This window comes from Nothobranchius furzeri, chromosome 15, assembly GCF_043380555.1.
Source record: "Nothobranchius furzeri strain GRZ-AD chromosome 15, NfurGRZ-RIMD1, whole genome shotgun sequence".
NCBI lineage: Eukaryota > Metazoa > Chordata > Actinopteri > Cyprinodontiformes > Nothobranchiidae > Nothobranchius > Nothobranchius furzeri.
Window position 1 is genome coordinate 26,611,178 of NC_091755.1, and position 15,327 is coordinate 26,626,504.

The window sequence follows — 15,327 nt, forward strand, 5'->3', positions numbered from 1 at the left end:
AAAAGATTCTAATTTAGCTCCCATTCTATTCCCATTCTGGATGAACTCATGTTCCTCTATGATAACAATGGAAAAGGCCCAACACTCACCCAGGTGGGCTGCCCGTGACAGACGGGGGTCAAAGCCAACCTGCCGCACCTTGTCTGTCCGTCCCATGAAGAAGTTGATAACAGCATCCACTACCACACAATCCGGATATCCCTCGATGACGTGGTGATGTCCAATTCTCATGTGTAAACAGTCACCGTCTGGTCCCCCTTCCTCCACTGAAATTGTGTGGCGATAAGTGGCGGTGTAACCTGTAACCTCCCTCACGGCACCACCAACCTGAAGAGATGGCAATACAAGTGATTGGAGGATCTCTTGAACATGTGTGGAGAAACCCAATGAAACTGCTGTCTAAATTAGAAATTTCCACAGTTAATTGGAACAAGTTATACAAATTTACATAAAATGTGATAAGAAACGTAAAGAAACTAGTGCCTGAAGATACTGAAGTCAAAGAGCGTGCAATACAGAAAGCCAGGGATAAAGATAGTTTCAGAGGATTGTGCGTGTGTTTTAACCAGGATCATTTTTCAGACATGCACAGGTGGATAAGAGAAGTGCGCCTGGTCGATGGGTTGTAGAACCCCAAGAAGGTGCTATAAAAATACAGGCCATTTACCATAATTGACAAACATTTCAAAAAGAATGGATCGACTTTAGTTTATAGTGCTTCAGGTCAGTCTGTCAAGAACAGATGAATAGCATTACTAAAGTAAAAGATTTTATGTGTCACCCTCAATATTATGGGATAGAGCAACGGTGGTGTGGAGACGTAAAATAATTTCAGCTACAGTAAAGAGACGATGTACTCAAGCACAGCTAGAATCTTGAAGAGACATTCCTTGGCCAGCAGATAAACCAAGTCCCTCCAGCATTTCCTCTCTTTATCCCAGTAAACAACGTCAGATCCTCAAACATTTGTTGGGTTGGGACCAGACAGATGAGAGGGGATTCTATGCAAATTTCCATGTTTGTGGTGAAACTAATGGAGACTTTTTGAAATGTCTTGCTTTAGGAAAGTATTTATTAAATCAAACACTAACAGAAAGCAGAGTGATTGTTTTTATTAATGCTTGGAGCGTTCTGAGAGGCAGTAGAGCCCCATATGACAATGCAAAATATCAGACTTTCATAATAAAGCCCTATGAGCTACACTGCCTTCAAATCTGATCTAGAGACAGGGAGGGTGCAAAATGAGTAAAACTCGATACCTCAGCATCCTTCATGGACAATATTATTCCTAAATAACACGATAGTGTAGATTATCCCCCAGGACAAGATGATCTTTAGTTTATCTGATAACCACTGTACATTTTTTGTTTCCTTGAAGAAGTTTCGCCTTTAATCTGAGAACTTTCTTCAGTTCTAAAACTTGGGCTGGGAGGCTTTTCAGTTGTGGTCAGAAACAAACACACCGAGAAAGCAATAGAGGTCACTAATGAGGCCATTGCTTTTAGTAATGAGGCATCAAAAGGGCCGATTCTACATTATTATTGCCACTTTTAAACTCCAAACACTAAATAATGTGGCAGAAATCACGGGGCTTTGATGTATCACAGGTCACCATAAAAAAATGGCGCTCCGTTCGGGCATTGAACACATAATTTTACATCCTGCAGCCACTCTCCCAGTCCTCTGACTATTAAATCACACCATACTACAACATACAATGTTGAGGACTGTGAATGCTTTTGTCACTGATCAGTGGTGTCACTCATTTCTGAAGCAGTGACATGCTGCATACGCTGACGTCTTAGCAAAGTCCTGATTGGGCTGAATTTCTATGTAGACACAAAAGCTGAGAACTGAGCCATTATTTCCAGGTCTGTTTTCACCCTTCCAGAAATATTCAGGGACTTCTGCAGTGGAAACACGGCTATTCTCCTGCTATTCAAATCCCTCTTTGTGTCTTTGTTGACCATAATCTTAACAGGTGTCCAACAAAGCAAATGCATGCATTGTTTTGGTCACATGTCTCAAGGTGTGAGTTTCCACTGAACTGCTGGAGCAACAGGTCAAGGCTGCACTGTAGGTGTTTGAAAGAAGAAACCTGAAAACTGAAGATGAGGTGGCCTCATGTTTCACCTTTCCAAGAGCCTTTTCCAAACCTCATTTACAACTCATTCTGAAAATATAGACAATAGACATAGCAAGCATGCAACTGCATAGGTCTCATGTTACACTGATTCATTTTCATACATTATCTCATGTCAACAAAGTATTTTTTATTTTTTATTTATTTATTTATCTCAAACCATCGAAAACATGAAATTGCATATGCACTCCCCCATATTCCTGGTGCATACAAAAAAAATTTTTTATTTATTTTTTTTTAAAATGAGGAATATGATAAACATATGCTGTTGAATGAAACAATACAAAACATACAATAACATAAAACCATTTGAGAGGGAACTGGAAGAAGCAAAAGCTTATCTAGTCCAGCCCCAATTCAGTTAATAAATCACATTTGCTCACATTAACAAATTTGAAAGAAAAAAAAATTTTCTTTATGCAGGTCGTTCTATCTTCACCTTGCTAGATGCTACATAAAAAGACAGTTACAAAACAATTGTTCACATGAATCTACAGAAAAAGAAAACAAAACCAATAAACAACAAAAACAAAATATTCCATTTGAAGCCAATTACCATTTTTATCACTTGCTATTTATGTATGAGTCAATTATAAGTTGTTTATACAACATTTTAAATGATCTAATGTTTTTACATAATTTTAAAGTCACATCAAGTTTGTTCCACAGTTTGATACCACATACAGATACACACATACTTTTCATAGTTGTTCGGTATAATGGAAAAATGAAGTTTTTAACGCCTCTCAATTCATAACCCTCTTCATGAGTTTTAAACAACCTTTGCAAATTACACGGCAGTACACCCATCATGGCCCTATACGGTACAAGGACAGTTTTAAATTGAATTAAGTCAAAAAATTTGAGTAATCTTAAATTGTAGAATAATGGAGTTGTATGATCTCTATATCCAGAATTTATAATTATCCTTACCACTCTTTTTTGGAGAACACAAATCTTTAATAAATTAGATTTATAAGTATTGCCCCATACTTCGACACAATATGATAAGTATGGTAGAATCATAGTACAATAAAGTGTGTGTAGTGCTTTCTGTGGTAGAGAATATCTTGTTTTATTTATTATTCCAATGCTTCTGGCTAATTTAGAACACACATATTGTATGTATGGCTTCCAACAGAGCTTATGATCAATCAATATCCCCAAAAACTTAATTTCATACACTCTTTCAATGGCTATTTCATTAACAGTCAAATAGATTTCTTTACTACTTCTTTTATTTCCAAATAACATAAACTTTGTTTTGCTGACATTTAACGACAGTTTGTTTTTATCAAACCAATTCTTAAGCTCACTCAATTCATTCTGGACCTTTAGTATAAGTTGCTGTATATCTTCTGCTGAACACAAAATATTTGTATCATCAGCAAACATAATAAATTTAAATAATTTTGAAGTTGTGTAAATATCATTTATATATAACAGAAATAACTTTGGGCCAAGTACCGACCATTGCGGAACTCCACAGTGAACTTCGAGACAGCTAGACTTGTGATAGCCCAACTGCACATACTGAGCTCTGTTACTCAAATAACTTTTTAGCCAATTGAGAGCTGTCTCCCTTATACCATACTTCTCCATTTTTGATAAAAGTATTTTGTGATCGACTGTATCAAAGGCTTTCTTCAAATCATTAAAAATTCCCAGAACATATTTTTTCTGATCAAGCGATGTGGATATGTCTTCAACCAATTCCATTAGAGCTTGTGCAGTAGATCTACCTGATCTGAAGCCATACTGACTGTCTAATAAAATGCCATTTTTTTCTACAAATTTTTCCAGCTTATCATTGTAAATCTTTTCCAATATCTTTGAAAACTGAGGTAACAAGGAGACCGGTCTGTAGTTTGTAAATTGATGCCTATTGCCAGACTTGTAAAGAGGAACCACCTTAGCCACCTTAATTTTATTCGGGAATATTCCTGTTTTAAATGATAAATTACATATATACGTGAGTGGTTCGACAATACAATCAATAGTTTGTTTAACTAAAAACATATCTATGTCATCTCCATCTAATGAAAATTTTGTTTTACATGCTCTGACAATTTTAAGAATATCCTTTTGAGTCACTTCTTCAAGTAATAATGAATCCGCCACACCGTCTCCGTCACCATAACCATTGGATTCAGAGTCCACATTACTATTTATTTTGTCAGCCAACTTTGGACCAACCCCAACAAAAAATTCATTGAAGTGTTCTACTGTCAACTGTCTATCATAAATATCTCTGTTATTACTGACAAAATAATCTGGATGGTTTAGACCGTCACAACGCTTCTTGATTATTGTATTTAACACGTTCCATATTCCTTTGATGTTACTTTTATTCCTTTCAATCAAATTACTGTAATAATTCCTTTTACACATCCTCATTATAGTAATTAATTTATTTTTATATGTTTTATATTTTTGCTCCGCTTCTTTAGTTCTGTGTGATATAAATAGCTTATATAATGTGTTCTTTTTTTTACAAGCATTTTGGATCCCCTTTGTCATCCACGGCTTCTCTGAATATCGATTTCTACAACTATGTCTTATCATCGGACAATGCTTATCATATATACTTTTGTAAATATCCAGAAATAAGTTATACGCAATATTCACATCATGTTCACTATATATATTACTCCAGTTAACACTACGTAGTTCCGTTTTTAAATTTTGTAAATCTTCTTCCTTTCTTCTCCTTTTATACATTAAAGTTTTAGCTGGTTTTACTTTCTTTGGATGGCAGTCGTGGATAGCAAATACAGGGAGATGATCTGTTAGGTCTGTTATCAATAGTCCACTATGTATAATACTTTCTACATTATTAGTAAATATATTATCAATAAGAGTGGCACTATCAGCAGTTATTCTACTTGGTTTCGCAATGAGGGGAACCATGCTCATACTGTACATTAACTCAAGAAATTCATCAGTTTTCTTATGTGCTGTAGCTTTCAGTAGATCTATATTAAAGTCTCCACACACATATGTTATCTTACTTTTGTTTAACATTAAAATACTTTCCATTGTAACAATAAATGTGTCAATGTCACTTCCTGGTTTCCTGTATACACAATGAATCACTATGTTTTTTGTTTGCTTAATACTCACTTCAATGGATATACATTCCATAACTTCATCAATAACCATAGACAAGTTTTCAGTAAATTTATATGAAAGGGACTGATCAATGAAAAACGCAACCCCTCCACCCTTTCCATTCCTATTGATACAATGGAAATTGTAACCTTGCAAGAAAAAATCCTCACCGTGCTCTGAATCTATCCATGTTTCTGATATTGCAATGATGTTAAACGGCCTCACAAAATTATCAATATAATCTTTAATATTCTGAAAATGAGCATAAAGACTTCTGCTATTAAAATGAATAAAGTAAACAACAGGTGTTCTTGTTTACCAGGTTTATTATGCACGTGCAACACATACACATTTGAAAATATTTTGAATGTGTGCAATGTCTCCTTTATGTCCTTTAATGATGCAGGTTTGTGTCTCAGAAAATGTAAATATTGTTTTAGACCAATGAAACGGATATTTTAAACAGAAATGCAAGGCTTCTTAAAAAGTATGCTCGCTTTCATGCCTTCTAGAGATGCAAGAAAATATCGATATGGCAATATATCGTGATTTTATCTGCAATATTATATTTATATTCAAAAGCTATGTATCTACTATTTTGAAGAATTTACATGAAAACATTTGTGTATTTTCTTTTCTTATGCGCAATTCAAACACCTTCCGCTAGTTGGCAGCAGTGTGCAGTGGGTTTTGTTTCCACCACTGCAATGTAAATCGCTATGGTTCAGACACCATAACAGCAATACCATAACAGTATCGCAATATATCTTGATACATTGCATCATCTCCTCTGTATGATGATACATATCGTATAGCAAAAATGTCACCGATACACATCCCTAAATTGCCTTCAATAGTTGTTGCGGACTCCTTTGCATATTATTGCATTAATATGCATCTTGGCATGGCGGTTATCAGCATGTGGCGCTTATGAGGTGGAATGAAAACCCAGCATTGCAGGCAACAAAGAAATGCCGCTTACGAGGCTGAGGTCAGGCCGTCTCGATACACTCATTAAAACATTCGCAGAGACTTCAAAAGAAAAAAAAAACTTTTCTACAATTTTATTGTAGTAAAGCAAATTATTGGAGTATAATGTGCTCAAAACTAATCAAACAGATAATTATCACAGCAATCAAAGCTGGGGGTCAACAAAACCATGGCAACCCACTCACCCACTCTCCCTCTCCCATGTCACCTGAGAAGGTGCAGCAGATTAAATTAAATCCCCACCAAATGATCTATGCCGTCGTCGTCTTCCTCTGCTTATCCGGGTCTGGGTCGCGGGGGCAGCATCCCAACTAGGGAGCTCCAGACAGTCCTCTCCCTGGCCTTCTCCACCAGCTCCTCCGGCAGGACCCCAAGGCGTTCCCGGACCAGATTGGAGATGTAGCCTCTCCAACATGTCCTGGGTCGACCCGGGGGCCTCCTGCCGGCAGGACATGCCCGAAACACCTCCCCAGGGAGGCGTCCAGGAGGCATCCTGACCAGATGCCCAAACCACCTCAACTGGCTCCTTTTGATCCGGAGGAGCAGCGGTTCTACTCCGAGTCCCTTCCGAATGTCCGAGCTCCTCACCCTATCTCTAAGGCTGAGCCCAGCCACCCTAAAGAGGAAACTCATTTTGGCCACTTGTATCCGCAATCTCGTTCTTTCGGTCATTACCCAAAGCTCATGACCATAGGTGAGGATTGGGACGTAGATTGACCGGTAAATCGAGAGCCTGGCTTTCTGGCTCAGCTCCCTCTTCACCACGACAGATCGGCTCAGCGTCCGCATCACTGCAGATGCTGAATCAATCTGCCTGTCGATCTCCTGATCCCTCCTACCCTCACTCGTGAACAAGACCCCAAGATACTTAAACTCCTCCACTTGAGGTAGGACCTCTCCCCCGACCCGGAGTTGGCAAGCTACCCTTTTCCGGTCGAGAACCATGGTCTCAGATTTGGAGGTGCTGATCCTCATCCCAGCAATTTCACACTCGGCCGTGAACCTACCCAGCAAGAGCTGAAGGTCAGAGCTGGAAGAAGCTAGGAGGACCACATCATGCGCAAAAAGCAGAGACGAGATTCTCTTGCCACCAAACTCTACATATTCCACACCATGGCTGCGCCTAGAAATTCTGTCCATAAAGGTAATGAACAGAACAGGTGACAAAGGGCAGCCCTGGCGGAGTCCAACCCTCATCGGCAACAGGTCTGACTTACTACCGGCTATGCGGACCAAACTCACGCTCCTCTGGTCAAGGGACTGAATGGCCCTTAACAGAAAGCCACCCACCCCATACTCCTGGAGCGTCCCCCACAGGGTGCCCCTGGGGACACGGTCATAAGCCTTCTCCAAATCCACAAAACACATGTGGATTGGTTGGGCAAACTCCCATGACCCCTCCATCACCCTTGCAAGGGTAAAGAGCTGTCCACAGTTCCACGGCCAGGACGAAAACCACATTGCTCCTCCTCAATTTGAGATTCAACTATCGATCGGACCCTCCTCTCCAGTACCTTGGAGTAGACCTTTCCAGGGAGGCTGAGGAGTGTGATCCCCCTATAGTTGGAACACACCCTCAGGTCACCCTTCTGGGGACCACAACCCCGGTCTGCCACTCCACAGGAACTGCCCCCGATGCCCACTCAATGTTGCAGAGACGAGTCAACCATGACAGTCCTACAAAATCCATAGCCTTGAGATACCCAGGTTGAACCTCATCTGCCCCCGTGGCTCCGCCGCTGTGTAGTTGTTTGACTACCTCAGCAAATTCTTCCTTCAAGATTGGACAGTCCATCCCCAGGTCTCCCGGCTCTGGTTCCTCCTTGGGATGTGCATAAGTGGTATTGAGGAGCTCCTCAAAGTATTCCTTCCACCGTCCGACTATAGCCTCAGTTGACGTCAGCAGCTCCCCATCCCCACTGTAAACAGTGTGAGCGAGTTGCTGCCTTCCTCTCCTGAGGCGCCGGACAGTTTGCCAGAATCTCTTTGGAGCCGATCGATAGTCTTTCTCCATGGCCTCACCAAATTCCTCTCACGCCCGAGATTTTGCCTCAGCAACTGCCGCTGCTGCACCCTGCTTGGCTATCCGGTACCTGTCTGCTGCCTCCGGAGACCCACAGATCGGCCACGCCCTGTAGACCTCCTTCTTCAGCCTGACCGCTCGCCGAACCTCTGGTGTCCACCAGCGGGTACGGGGGTTGCCACCACGACTGGCACCGGCCACCTTGCGACCACAGCTAGCAACAGCTGCCTCAGCAATCGCAGAGTGGAACAAGGCCCACTCGGAATCAATGTCCCCCACTGCTCTCGGGACGAGGTCAAAGCTCTGCTGGAGGTGGGATTTGAAGATCGTCTTAACAGGTTCTTCTGCCAGGCGTTCCCAGCAGACCCTCACTATGCGTTTGGGTCTGCCAGGTCTATGCGGCATCTTCCCCTGCCAACTGATCCAACTCACCAAGTGGTGATCGGTTGACAGCTCCGCTCTTCTCTTCACTCGGGTGTCCAAAACATACGGCCGCATGTCAGATGATACGACTACAAAGTCTATCATCGACCTGCGACCTAGGCTGCCCTGATACCAAGTGTACTGATGGGCATCCTTATGTTCGAACATGGTGTTTGTTATGGCCAAACTGCGGCTTGCACAGAAGTCCAATAATGAAACACCACTCAAGTTCAGATCAGGCGGGCCGTTCCTCCCAATCACACCCTTCCAGGTCATGCTGTCATTGCCCACATGAGCATTGAAGTCCCCCAGCAGGACAATGGAGTCCCCTGATGGAGCACTATCTAGCACTTGTCCCAGGGACTCCAAAAAGGGTGGGTACTCTGAACTGATATTTGGCCCATAAGCACAAACAACAGTCAGGACCCGCTCCCCGACCCGAAAGTGCAAGGAAGCTACCCTCTCGTCCCCCGGGGTAAACCCCAACACACAGGCAGAGAGTCTTAGGGCTAACAAAAAGCCAACCTCAGCCCTTCGTCTCTCACCTGGAGCAACTCCAGCAAAGGAGAGTGTCCAACCCCTCTCAAGGACTTGGGTTCCAGAGCCAATACTATGTGTCGAGGTGAGTCCGACTATATCTAGCCGGTACCGCTCAACCTCTGCCACAAGCTCCTGCTCCTTCCCCGCCAGCGAGGTGACGTTCCATGTCCCAAAAACCAGTTTTCTTGTCCGGGGATCGGACCGCCAAGACTCCCGCCTTGGTCTGCCACCCAATCCACATTGCACCAGACCCTTCATGTTCCTCCTGCGGGTGGTGGGTCCACAGTTGTATCCGGTACGGGCTGGGCCCGACCAGGCCCCATGGGCGAAAGCCCGGCCACCAGGCACTCGCTCACAGACCCCAACCCCAGGCCTGGCTCCAGGGTGGGACCCCGGTAACCCTCCGGGCCGGGTACTCCGACTCTTTGACTTTACCTCCATGAAAGATCCTTTGAACCGTTCTTTGTCTCAACCTTCACCTAAGACCGATTTGTCATGGGAGATCCTACCAGGGGCACAAAGTGCCCCAGACAACATGGCTCCTAGGATCTTCAGGGCACTCAAACTCCTCCACCATGATAAGGTGACGGTTCAAGGAGGAGATGATCTACGCTTTACAAAAATATACCCAAACACAATAGTTATACACTTATGACTGACACGTTACATTTATATGTCTCCTACACCCATGCTACTTTGATAGGAGCCTTCAGGTGATCTGCATTGTTGGGTCTGGTGTCTTTCATTTTCTTCTTGGCAGTACCCCATAGATTCTCTGCAGGGTTTAGGTCAGGGCAGTTTACTGGCCAGTCAAGCACAGGAACACTATGGTCAATGTCCTGCTGGAAAATGAAATCAGCCTCTCCATAAGGCTCGTCAGCAGAAGAAAGCATGAAGAGCTCCAACATGTCCTGTCAGATGTCTGCATTGACTGTGGACCAACAACAGCAGATGACACGCCACCACTGATCAGTAGTTTGTCAAGACTGGTCAGTGCATTCTGGATGTTTCGTTAATTAGCCGTTTAGGGTGTGGTAGTGTGAGTTTTTCCAGTATTTAACTTTTTCACAACATTCAAATTTTCTGAGACATTGAATTTTGAGTTTTCTATGAGCCAAAACCATCAAAACTCAATAAAGGCTTGTAATATGTGTAATTGGCACAATATAATCAGTTTGTTTTAGTTATTTAGTTCAGTTTTTCCTCCGCTCCATTTACTCCCGTTTCCAGCATTATCTGCTAAAACTTTCCTTCTTTGGTAATCAAAGTTCCACTGTTTAAAAACATCCTCGTTCATTCACATTTTGACAGATCCTCCAGTTGTTTACCTCATTTGCCCCTATTGTTTAACCTGCTTTTCCAGTCATTTTTCCAGTTTTTAAGCCACCATCATTCATTTCATCACTCATTTTCCAGTTTTCCTGACAAATACTTGTTCATTAGAGTTCCAGGTTTCACTAAACTTCTTTCTATTAACGTTGTCAACCTCCTGCTCATTTTTCTTGCACCTAGGGTCCAACAATAACCATGCACATCAGTAAAAGAACGTATATATAAACTACCACTTTCTGAAGTTACTGACATCATTTATTGAACCTTTTCACAATTTTCTAAATTCTTTAGATAAACCAGTATTTGTGTCTGCAGGGGTTCATGTTGTGTTTTTTTAAAGGAAGTGAACAACTACAGCACATTATCAGGAAAACATCATCAGTTTTCTGACTGGGGCTGCATGGTGATATAGATGGTAGCATTGCTGCCTCGTAGCAAAAATGTTGCAAGTTCAAATCCTGGATGTAATCTTTCTGCACAGAGTTTGCATGCTCGCCCTCATACATGCATGGGTCACCATGATACTTCAGCTTCATCCCACAAGCCAAAAAAATGCACGTTTCAGTTAAGTGGCGACTCTAAATGTTACTTGGTGTGAGTGAGTGAGTGAGTGAGTGAGTGAGTGAGTGAGTGAGTGAGTGAGTGAGTGTTTTTGCATGGCCCTGTGATGGACTAGTGACCTGTTTAGGCTGTACTCAGATAGGCACCATCTCCTCTGACTGGAAAAAGAGGTATGAAAGATTCTAGCCTCAAAGTGTCACACTCTATAAGAAGCTAGTTACGCCAAAACACCTGCAAAGGGTTCCTGAGCCTTTAAATGGTCTCTCAGTCTAAGTTAAATTACAGAAATAAATAGACTTTTGCACCATATTCTAATTTTTCAAGTTTCACCTGCACATCAGAAAAAAAAAAAAAAAAAAGCGGCATCTCACCAAATCCAGAGTGGTTTTCTCCAGGATTTCCACCATCTTTTCCAGTTTGGTATTTGAAGTAAAGATAAAATCATCATCAACCCAGAGCACATACTTTGTAGTCACCTGAGACACTGCCAAGTTTCTTCCAGCAAACCAACCCTGTGTAAAAAAAAAAATAGAAATCAATACAATTTACCAACAGTGAGTTTCACAATGCTAGAGGAAGCATCTTTACCTTTCCAAATGGCATGATGTAATGTTCAATGTGAGGGCCGGTCACTGGCTGCGGGTGTTCATTATCATCTGCTACCACTATGGTGACGTTGGGATAAAACTGCCTAATGCTGTCAATGAGATCTTTGAGTTTGTCGTAGCGTAAGAAGGTCTTGGTGGCAATAGTAACCAGAGAACTAATGTTGTATTCTGAGTGGAAAAGGAGTAAATAAAAAATATTAACACATTCTGCATCGAGTACAACAGTCAATAATGCTCTGTAAGTCCTCACTAACCTCTTTCATATCCAGAACTGTAAAGTTTTGGGCTGATTCTGTGTGCAACCTTGATGGTGAAAAAGGATTCATGATGCTCAGTTGCAAACAGAACTGTTAAAGAAATCAAAAATAACAAAAAAGGAAAGTTTCAGAGGAGATGAACATGTATGTTTATCCGCGTGTGAGGCATGGCTTAGCGTAACATTCCCCATAAAGTCCGGACCACACAGTGCGTTTTTCGGCCGTCCTAGACAAATCTCTTGCCGTTAACAGAATTGTGGCAAAAAGGGTGAACGTGAGGGTGATTTGGGGTCTGTGGCCATCCAGTGTGACTGGCTCGGTGACAGCTTACGACCTCATGACCAAAGTCAGCCTGCAACAGTCTTCAAGCATTGCTTGAAAACCCACAACTCCCATCTGCAATCGACCAATGAAAATACTCCTAGGGATTGACTCGAACAACTAATGACGTGAGTACAATGTGAGAGTAGAATTAGCAACAGTGGACAATCCTTTTTGGAGTTTGGTTCAGAGCCTAACAAAATACTGTAAGTGTTAATGGCAATGTTTTTTTCTCTTTTCAGCATTATTGTTAAGTTAGCTGACTGCTTTTAGTGATGTAGGCTTTTCAGGAGGGTGTGCTTGTGACGTTAGAGCGTCTTGTTGGAGCGAGACGTCGTGCGCTGAAATCTTGGACAATGTGCCATCTTTCTGGAGTCCTCACAGTGTGACTTGAGCAGTGCTAAGCGAAAGTTGAAAAACCCACAGTGTGATTCGGGCTTAAAACACAGGCTCGCTGATGGTGAGGTGGGGCGACGGGACCGTTCTGCTCCATGAAAGAACGTCCGGCCACACACATTTGCCCCTGCTCAGCAGTGGCAACTCCAGAAATTTTTTTCCGCAGAAGGAGCTAGTCTTTTTGTTGAGGGTGCTATGAAGGAAGTGGTCATGCGTACCTATTGTTCTCTAAAACATCTTCAACACTAGCAGATACACATGTGTTTACAAAACCTCAACAACACCTGAAACAATCATTAATATACATCATAAACACATGAACAATCACTGATTTTTCCATGAAATCATAAACACATACAGCCACACAGAAACCCATCTATAGTGTTGCAAGGTTAGCTAACATTAGTGTTAGCATTTCCAGCTGCAAAACCCTCAACTGCTGCAGCGGTTGAGGGTTGACTCTCTTCATCCAGATCCGTAGGTTTTTGTGGGTCTGAGATCACTTCCAAAGATTCATTCGTTTCTGACTGAACCCGTGGAAATTTGGGCAACAAAATCCGATCCATTTTACCACTAGCTCTACCTTTCACTCGTTCGCAGGTGGAACATGAGGTCAAAGGTTAACATCAATTTCCTGTTTTGGTTTAAGTTTGTACTATCTACATTAGAGCCCTGCACTGAAGCCCTAGGCCCTCGGGTCGGCCTGGCCCGAGGGCCGGACTTCGGGCTAACGACTGTGTAATTACCTCGGACATGGGCCGGGCGGGGCGCATTTATTTTTAATCGAATTCATAAAAAAATTGAAACACTTAAACGCAGCAGTAGAGCCCTGCGCGGGACTTTTTTCTTCATCCCGCTCCTGCCCGCTCCCGCTGAATTTCTGACAATTACCGCCCGCAACTGCAACGTGCATGTCTATTCCCGTTCGCAACCGCAAAACTCAGAGAAATTATTACCTCACAATAAAAGAGATGTATTGAGTTTGCGTCCTCTCTGGTCCTGGAGAAAACATGTCATTTTATAGGCTATACCAGGGGTCGGCAACCCGCGGCTCTTCCATCCATCTGATACGGCTCTCTGTGCTTGTAAAATAATGAATGGATATTTATATAAAATGCTTTATATTTTACTGAATTAATTTTATATCTGTAAGTCAATTCTATGTAAAGATTGTCTGCGTAAACCTGAACAGGCCCAACCCGGTCTTACTGTGGGACCGGGTTGACGGCTCACGCTTGTGCGTAATCATATGCGCTCATGAGCTGAAGAGGAGATGAGATTTTGGGCTTCTCCTCAGACGGCTCCTGGATGCGTTGCCACATTGGAGACAGGAACAAGCCCTATTCAGCCAAAGTTTCATAATCAGGGAACATTTTGTAAGTGACAAGTCTCTCTGAGAGACAGGGTTTGGAAAGCACTCGCTTCAGTGGGAGGAATCTTCCCGCATGCGCCCTGGTTCTGCGATGCGCTCCAAGCCAATCTCCACAACTTCAGCTCGCTGTGCACATATGCGCTGACAGTGAGCTGCGCTGAGCAACGTCCAGCTCAGATGTTCAGATGGGAATCTTTTCTTGGGTGATTTAGCTACATCTGCAATGTGCATAACGAATAAAATGTCAGTTCGTCTGCATGCATCTTGGTAATTCATTCTAGTCTTTCTCCATCAAAATAAATGGTCAAATATGGGAACTATCCGGTCAACACAACACAAGTCCTGCTTTTGACTGTTTTGTTTTCTTGTGAAAATTGTTGGAGAGAGAAAATTTAACTTGATTAACACCAGAGCCTGTGCCGTTATCTCCGTGACTGTAAATGAGGGAAAAACAAATTGATCGGATCCTGCACGTCTTTTAACACATTAGTCAGGATTGACGCACTTTGTTTTCATTTAGTTGGTTAAAAAAAAGTCAGGCTCGGGTCGGGCCAGAGAATCCTGAAAACTTTTTCGGACCGGGTCGGGCTGGGGCTCAATCCCCTCGGGCCGGACACGGGCTCAGATTTTAGGCCCGTGCAGGGCTCTAATCTATATGATAATTTACTGATTATTTTTGTTTTGTATGTTAAATATTATCACATCCACACGTTAAATCAAAATTAAATTGTTAAAATAAAAAAAATCTAATATTTACTTGGGGGTGCTATGGGGGTGCACTGACTAATCCAGGGGTAGCTTTAGCCCCCCCCCCCCCCCGGCGCCGCCAATGCTGTTCAGGGAAACTCTGTGAGGGAGTTGATCGGCAAGCAACCCCCCCACCAACCCAACTCGTATAATCTCTATCAATAAATGTCTGATCGCATCCCCCCCATGCTTTGACAGAATATTATCTTGTCCCGAGCCCAGGCAAGGCTGTCGGCTGCCCTCATTATGTATCTCAGGAATGCTGTAAAACCATACTTTAGTCTGCAGTGAAGCATTCAGTCAAGGTCAATCTTATCACAGGTTCTACTAGTTGGGGAGTGGCTGGTCTATATATGCCTCAAACTGTACAACTAGGCTGAGCCCACAGGGAAATATAGATATCTAGTAGCAGTTTGATCTGTTGAGCAGCAGGTCAAGCACGTAGTCAAGTACATTTCAGTCCTTATTTCTCATTGAAACATGCCCTAGACACAAAACAAATT

At 42.5% G+C, this 15,327-nt stretch overlaps 1 protein-coding gene across 1 annotated transcript in view; it reads right to left on the reverse strand.

Moving 5' to 3' along the window:
• Positions 1–15,327, reverse strand: part of b4galnt1a (beta-1,4-N-acetyl-galactosaminyl transferase 1a) — a 66,714-nt gene that overhangs the window by 2,815 nt on the left and 48,572 nt on the right. The window contains exons 7-10 of the mRNA XM_054745908.2: positions 11,986–12,078; positions 11,712–11,899; positions 11,495–11,635; positions 90–327 (exon numbers count right to left, since the gene is read on the reverse strand). Coding sequence (XP_054601883.1) covers positions 90–327; positions 11,495–11,635; positions 11,712–11,899; positions 11,986–12,078 — 660 coding nt within the window. The remainder of the gene's footprint in view (positions 1–89; positions 328–11,494; positions 11,636–11,711; positions 11,900–11,985; positions 12,079–15,327) is intronic.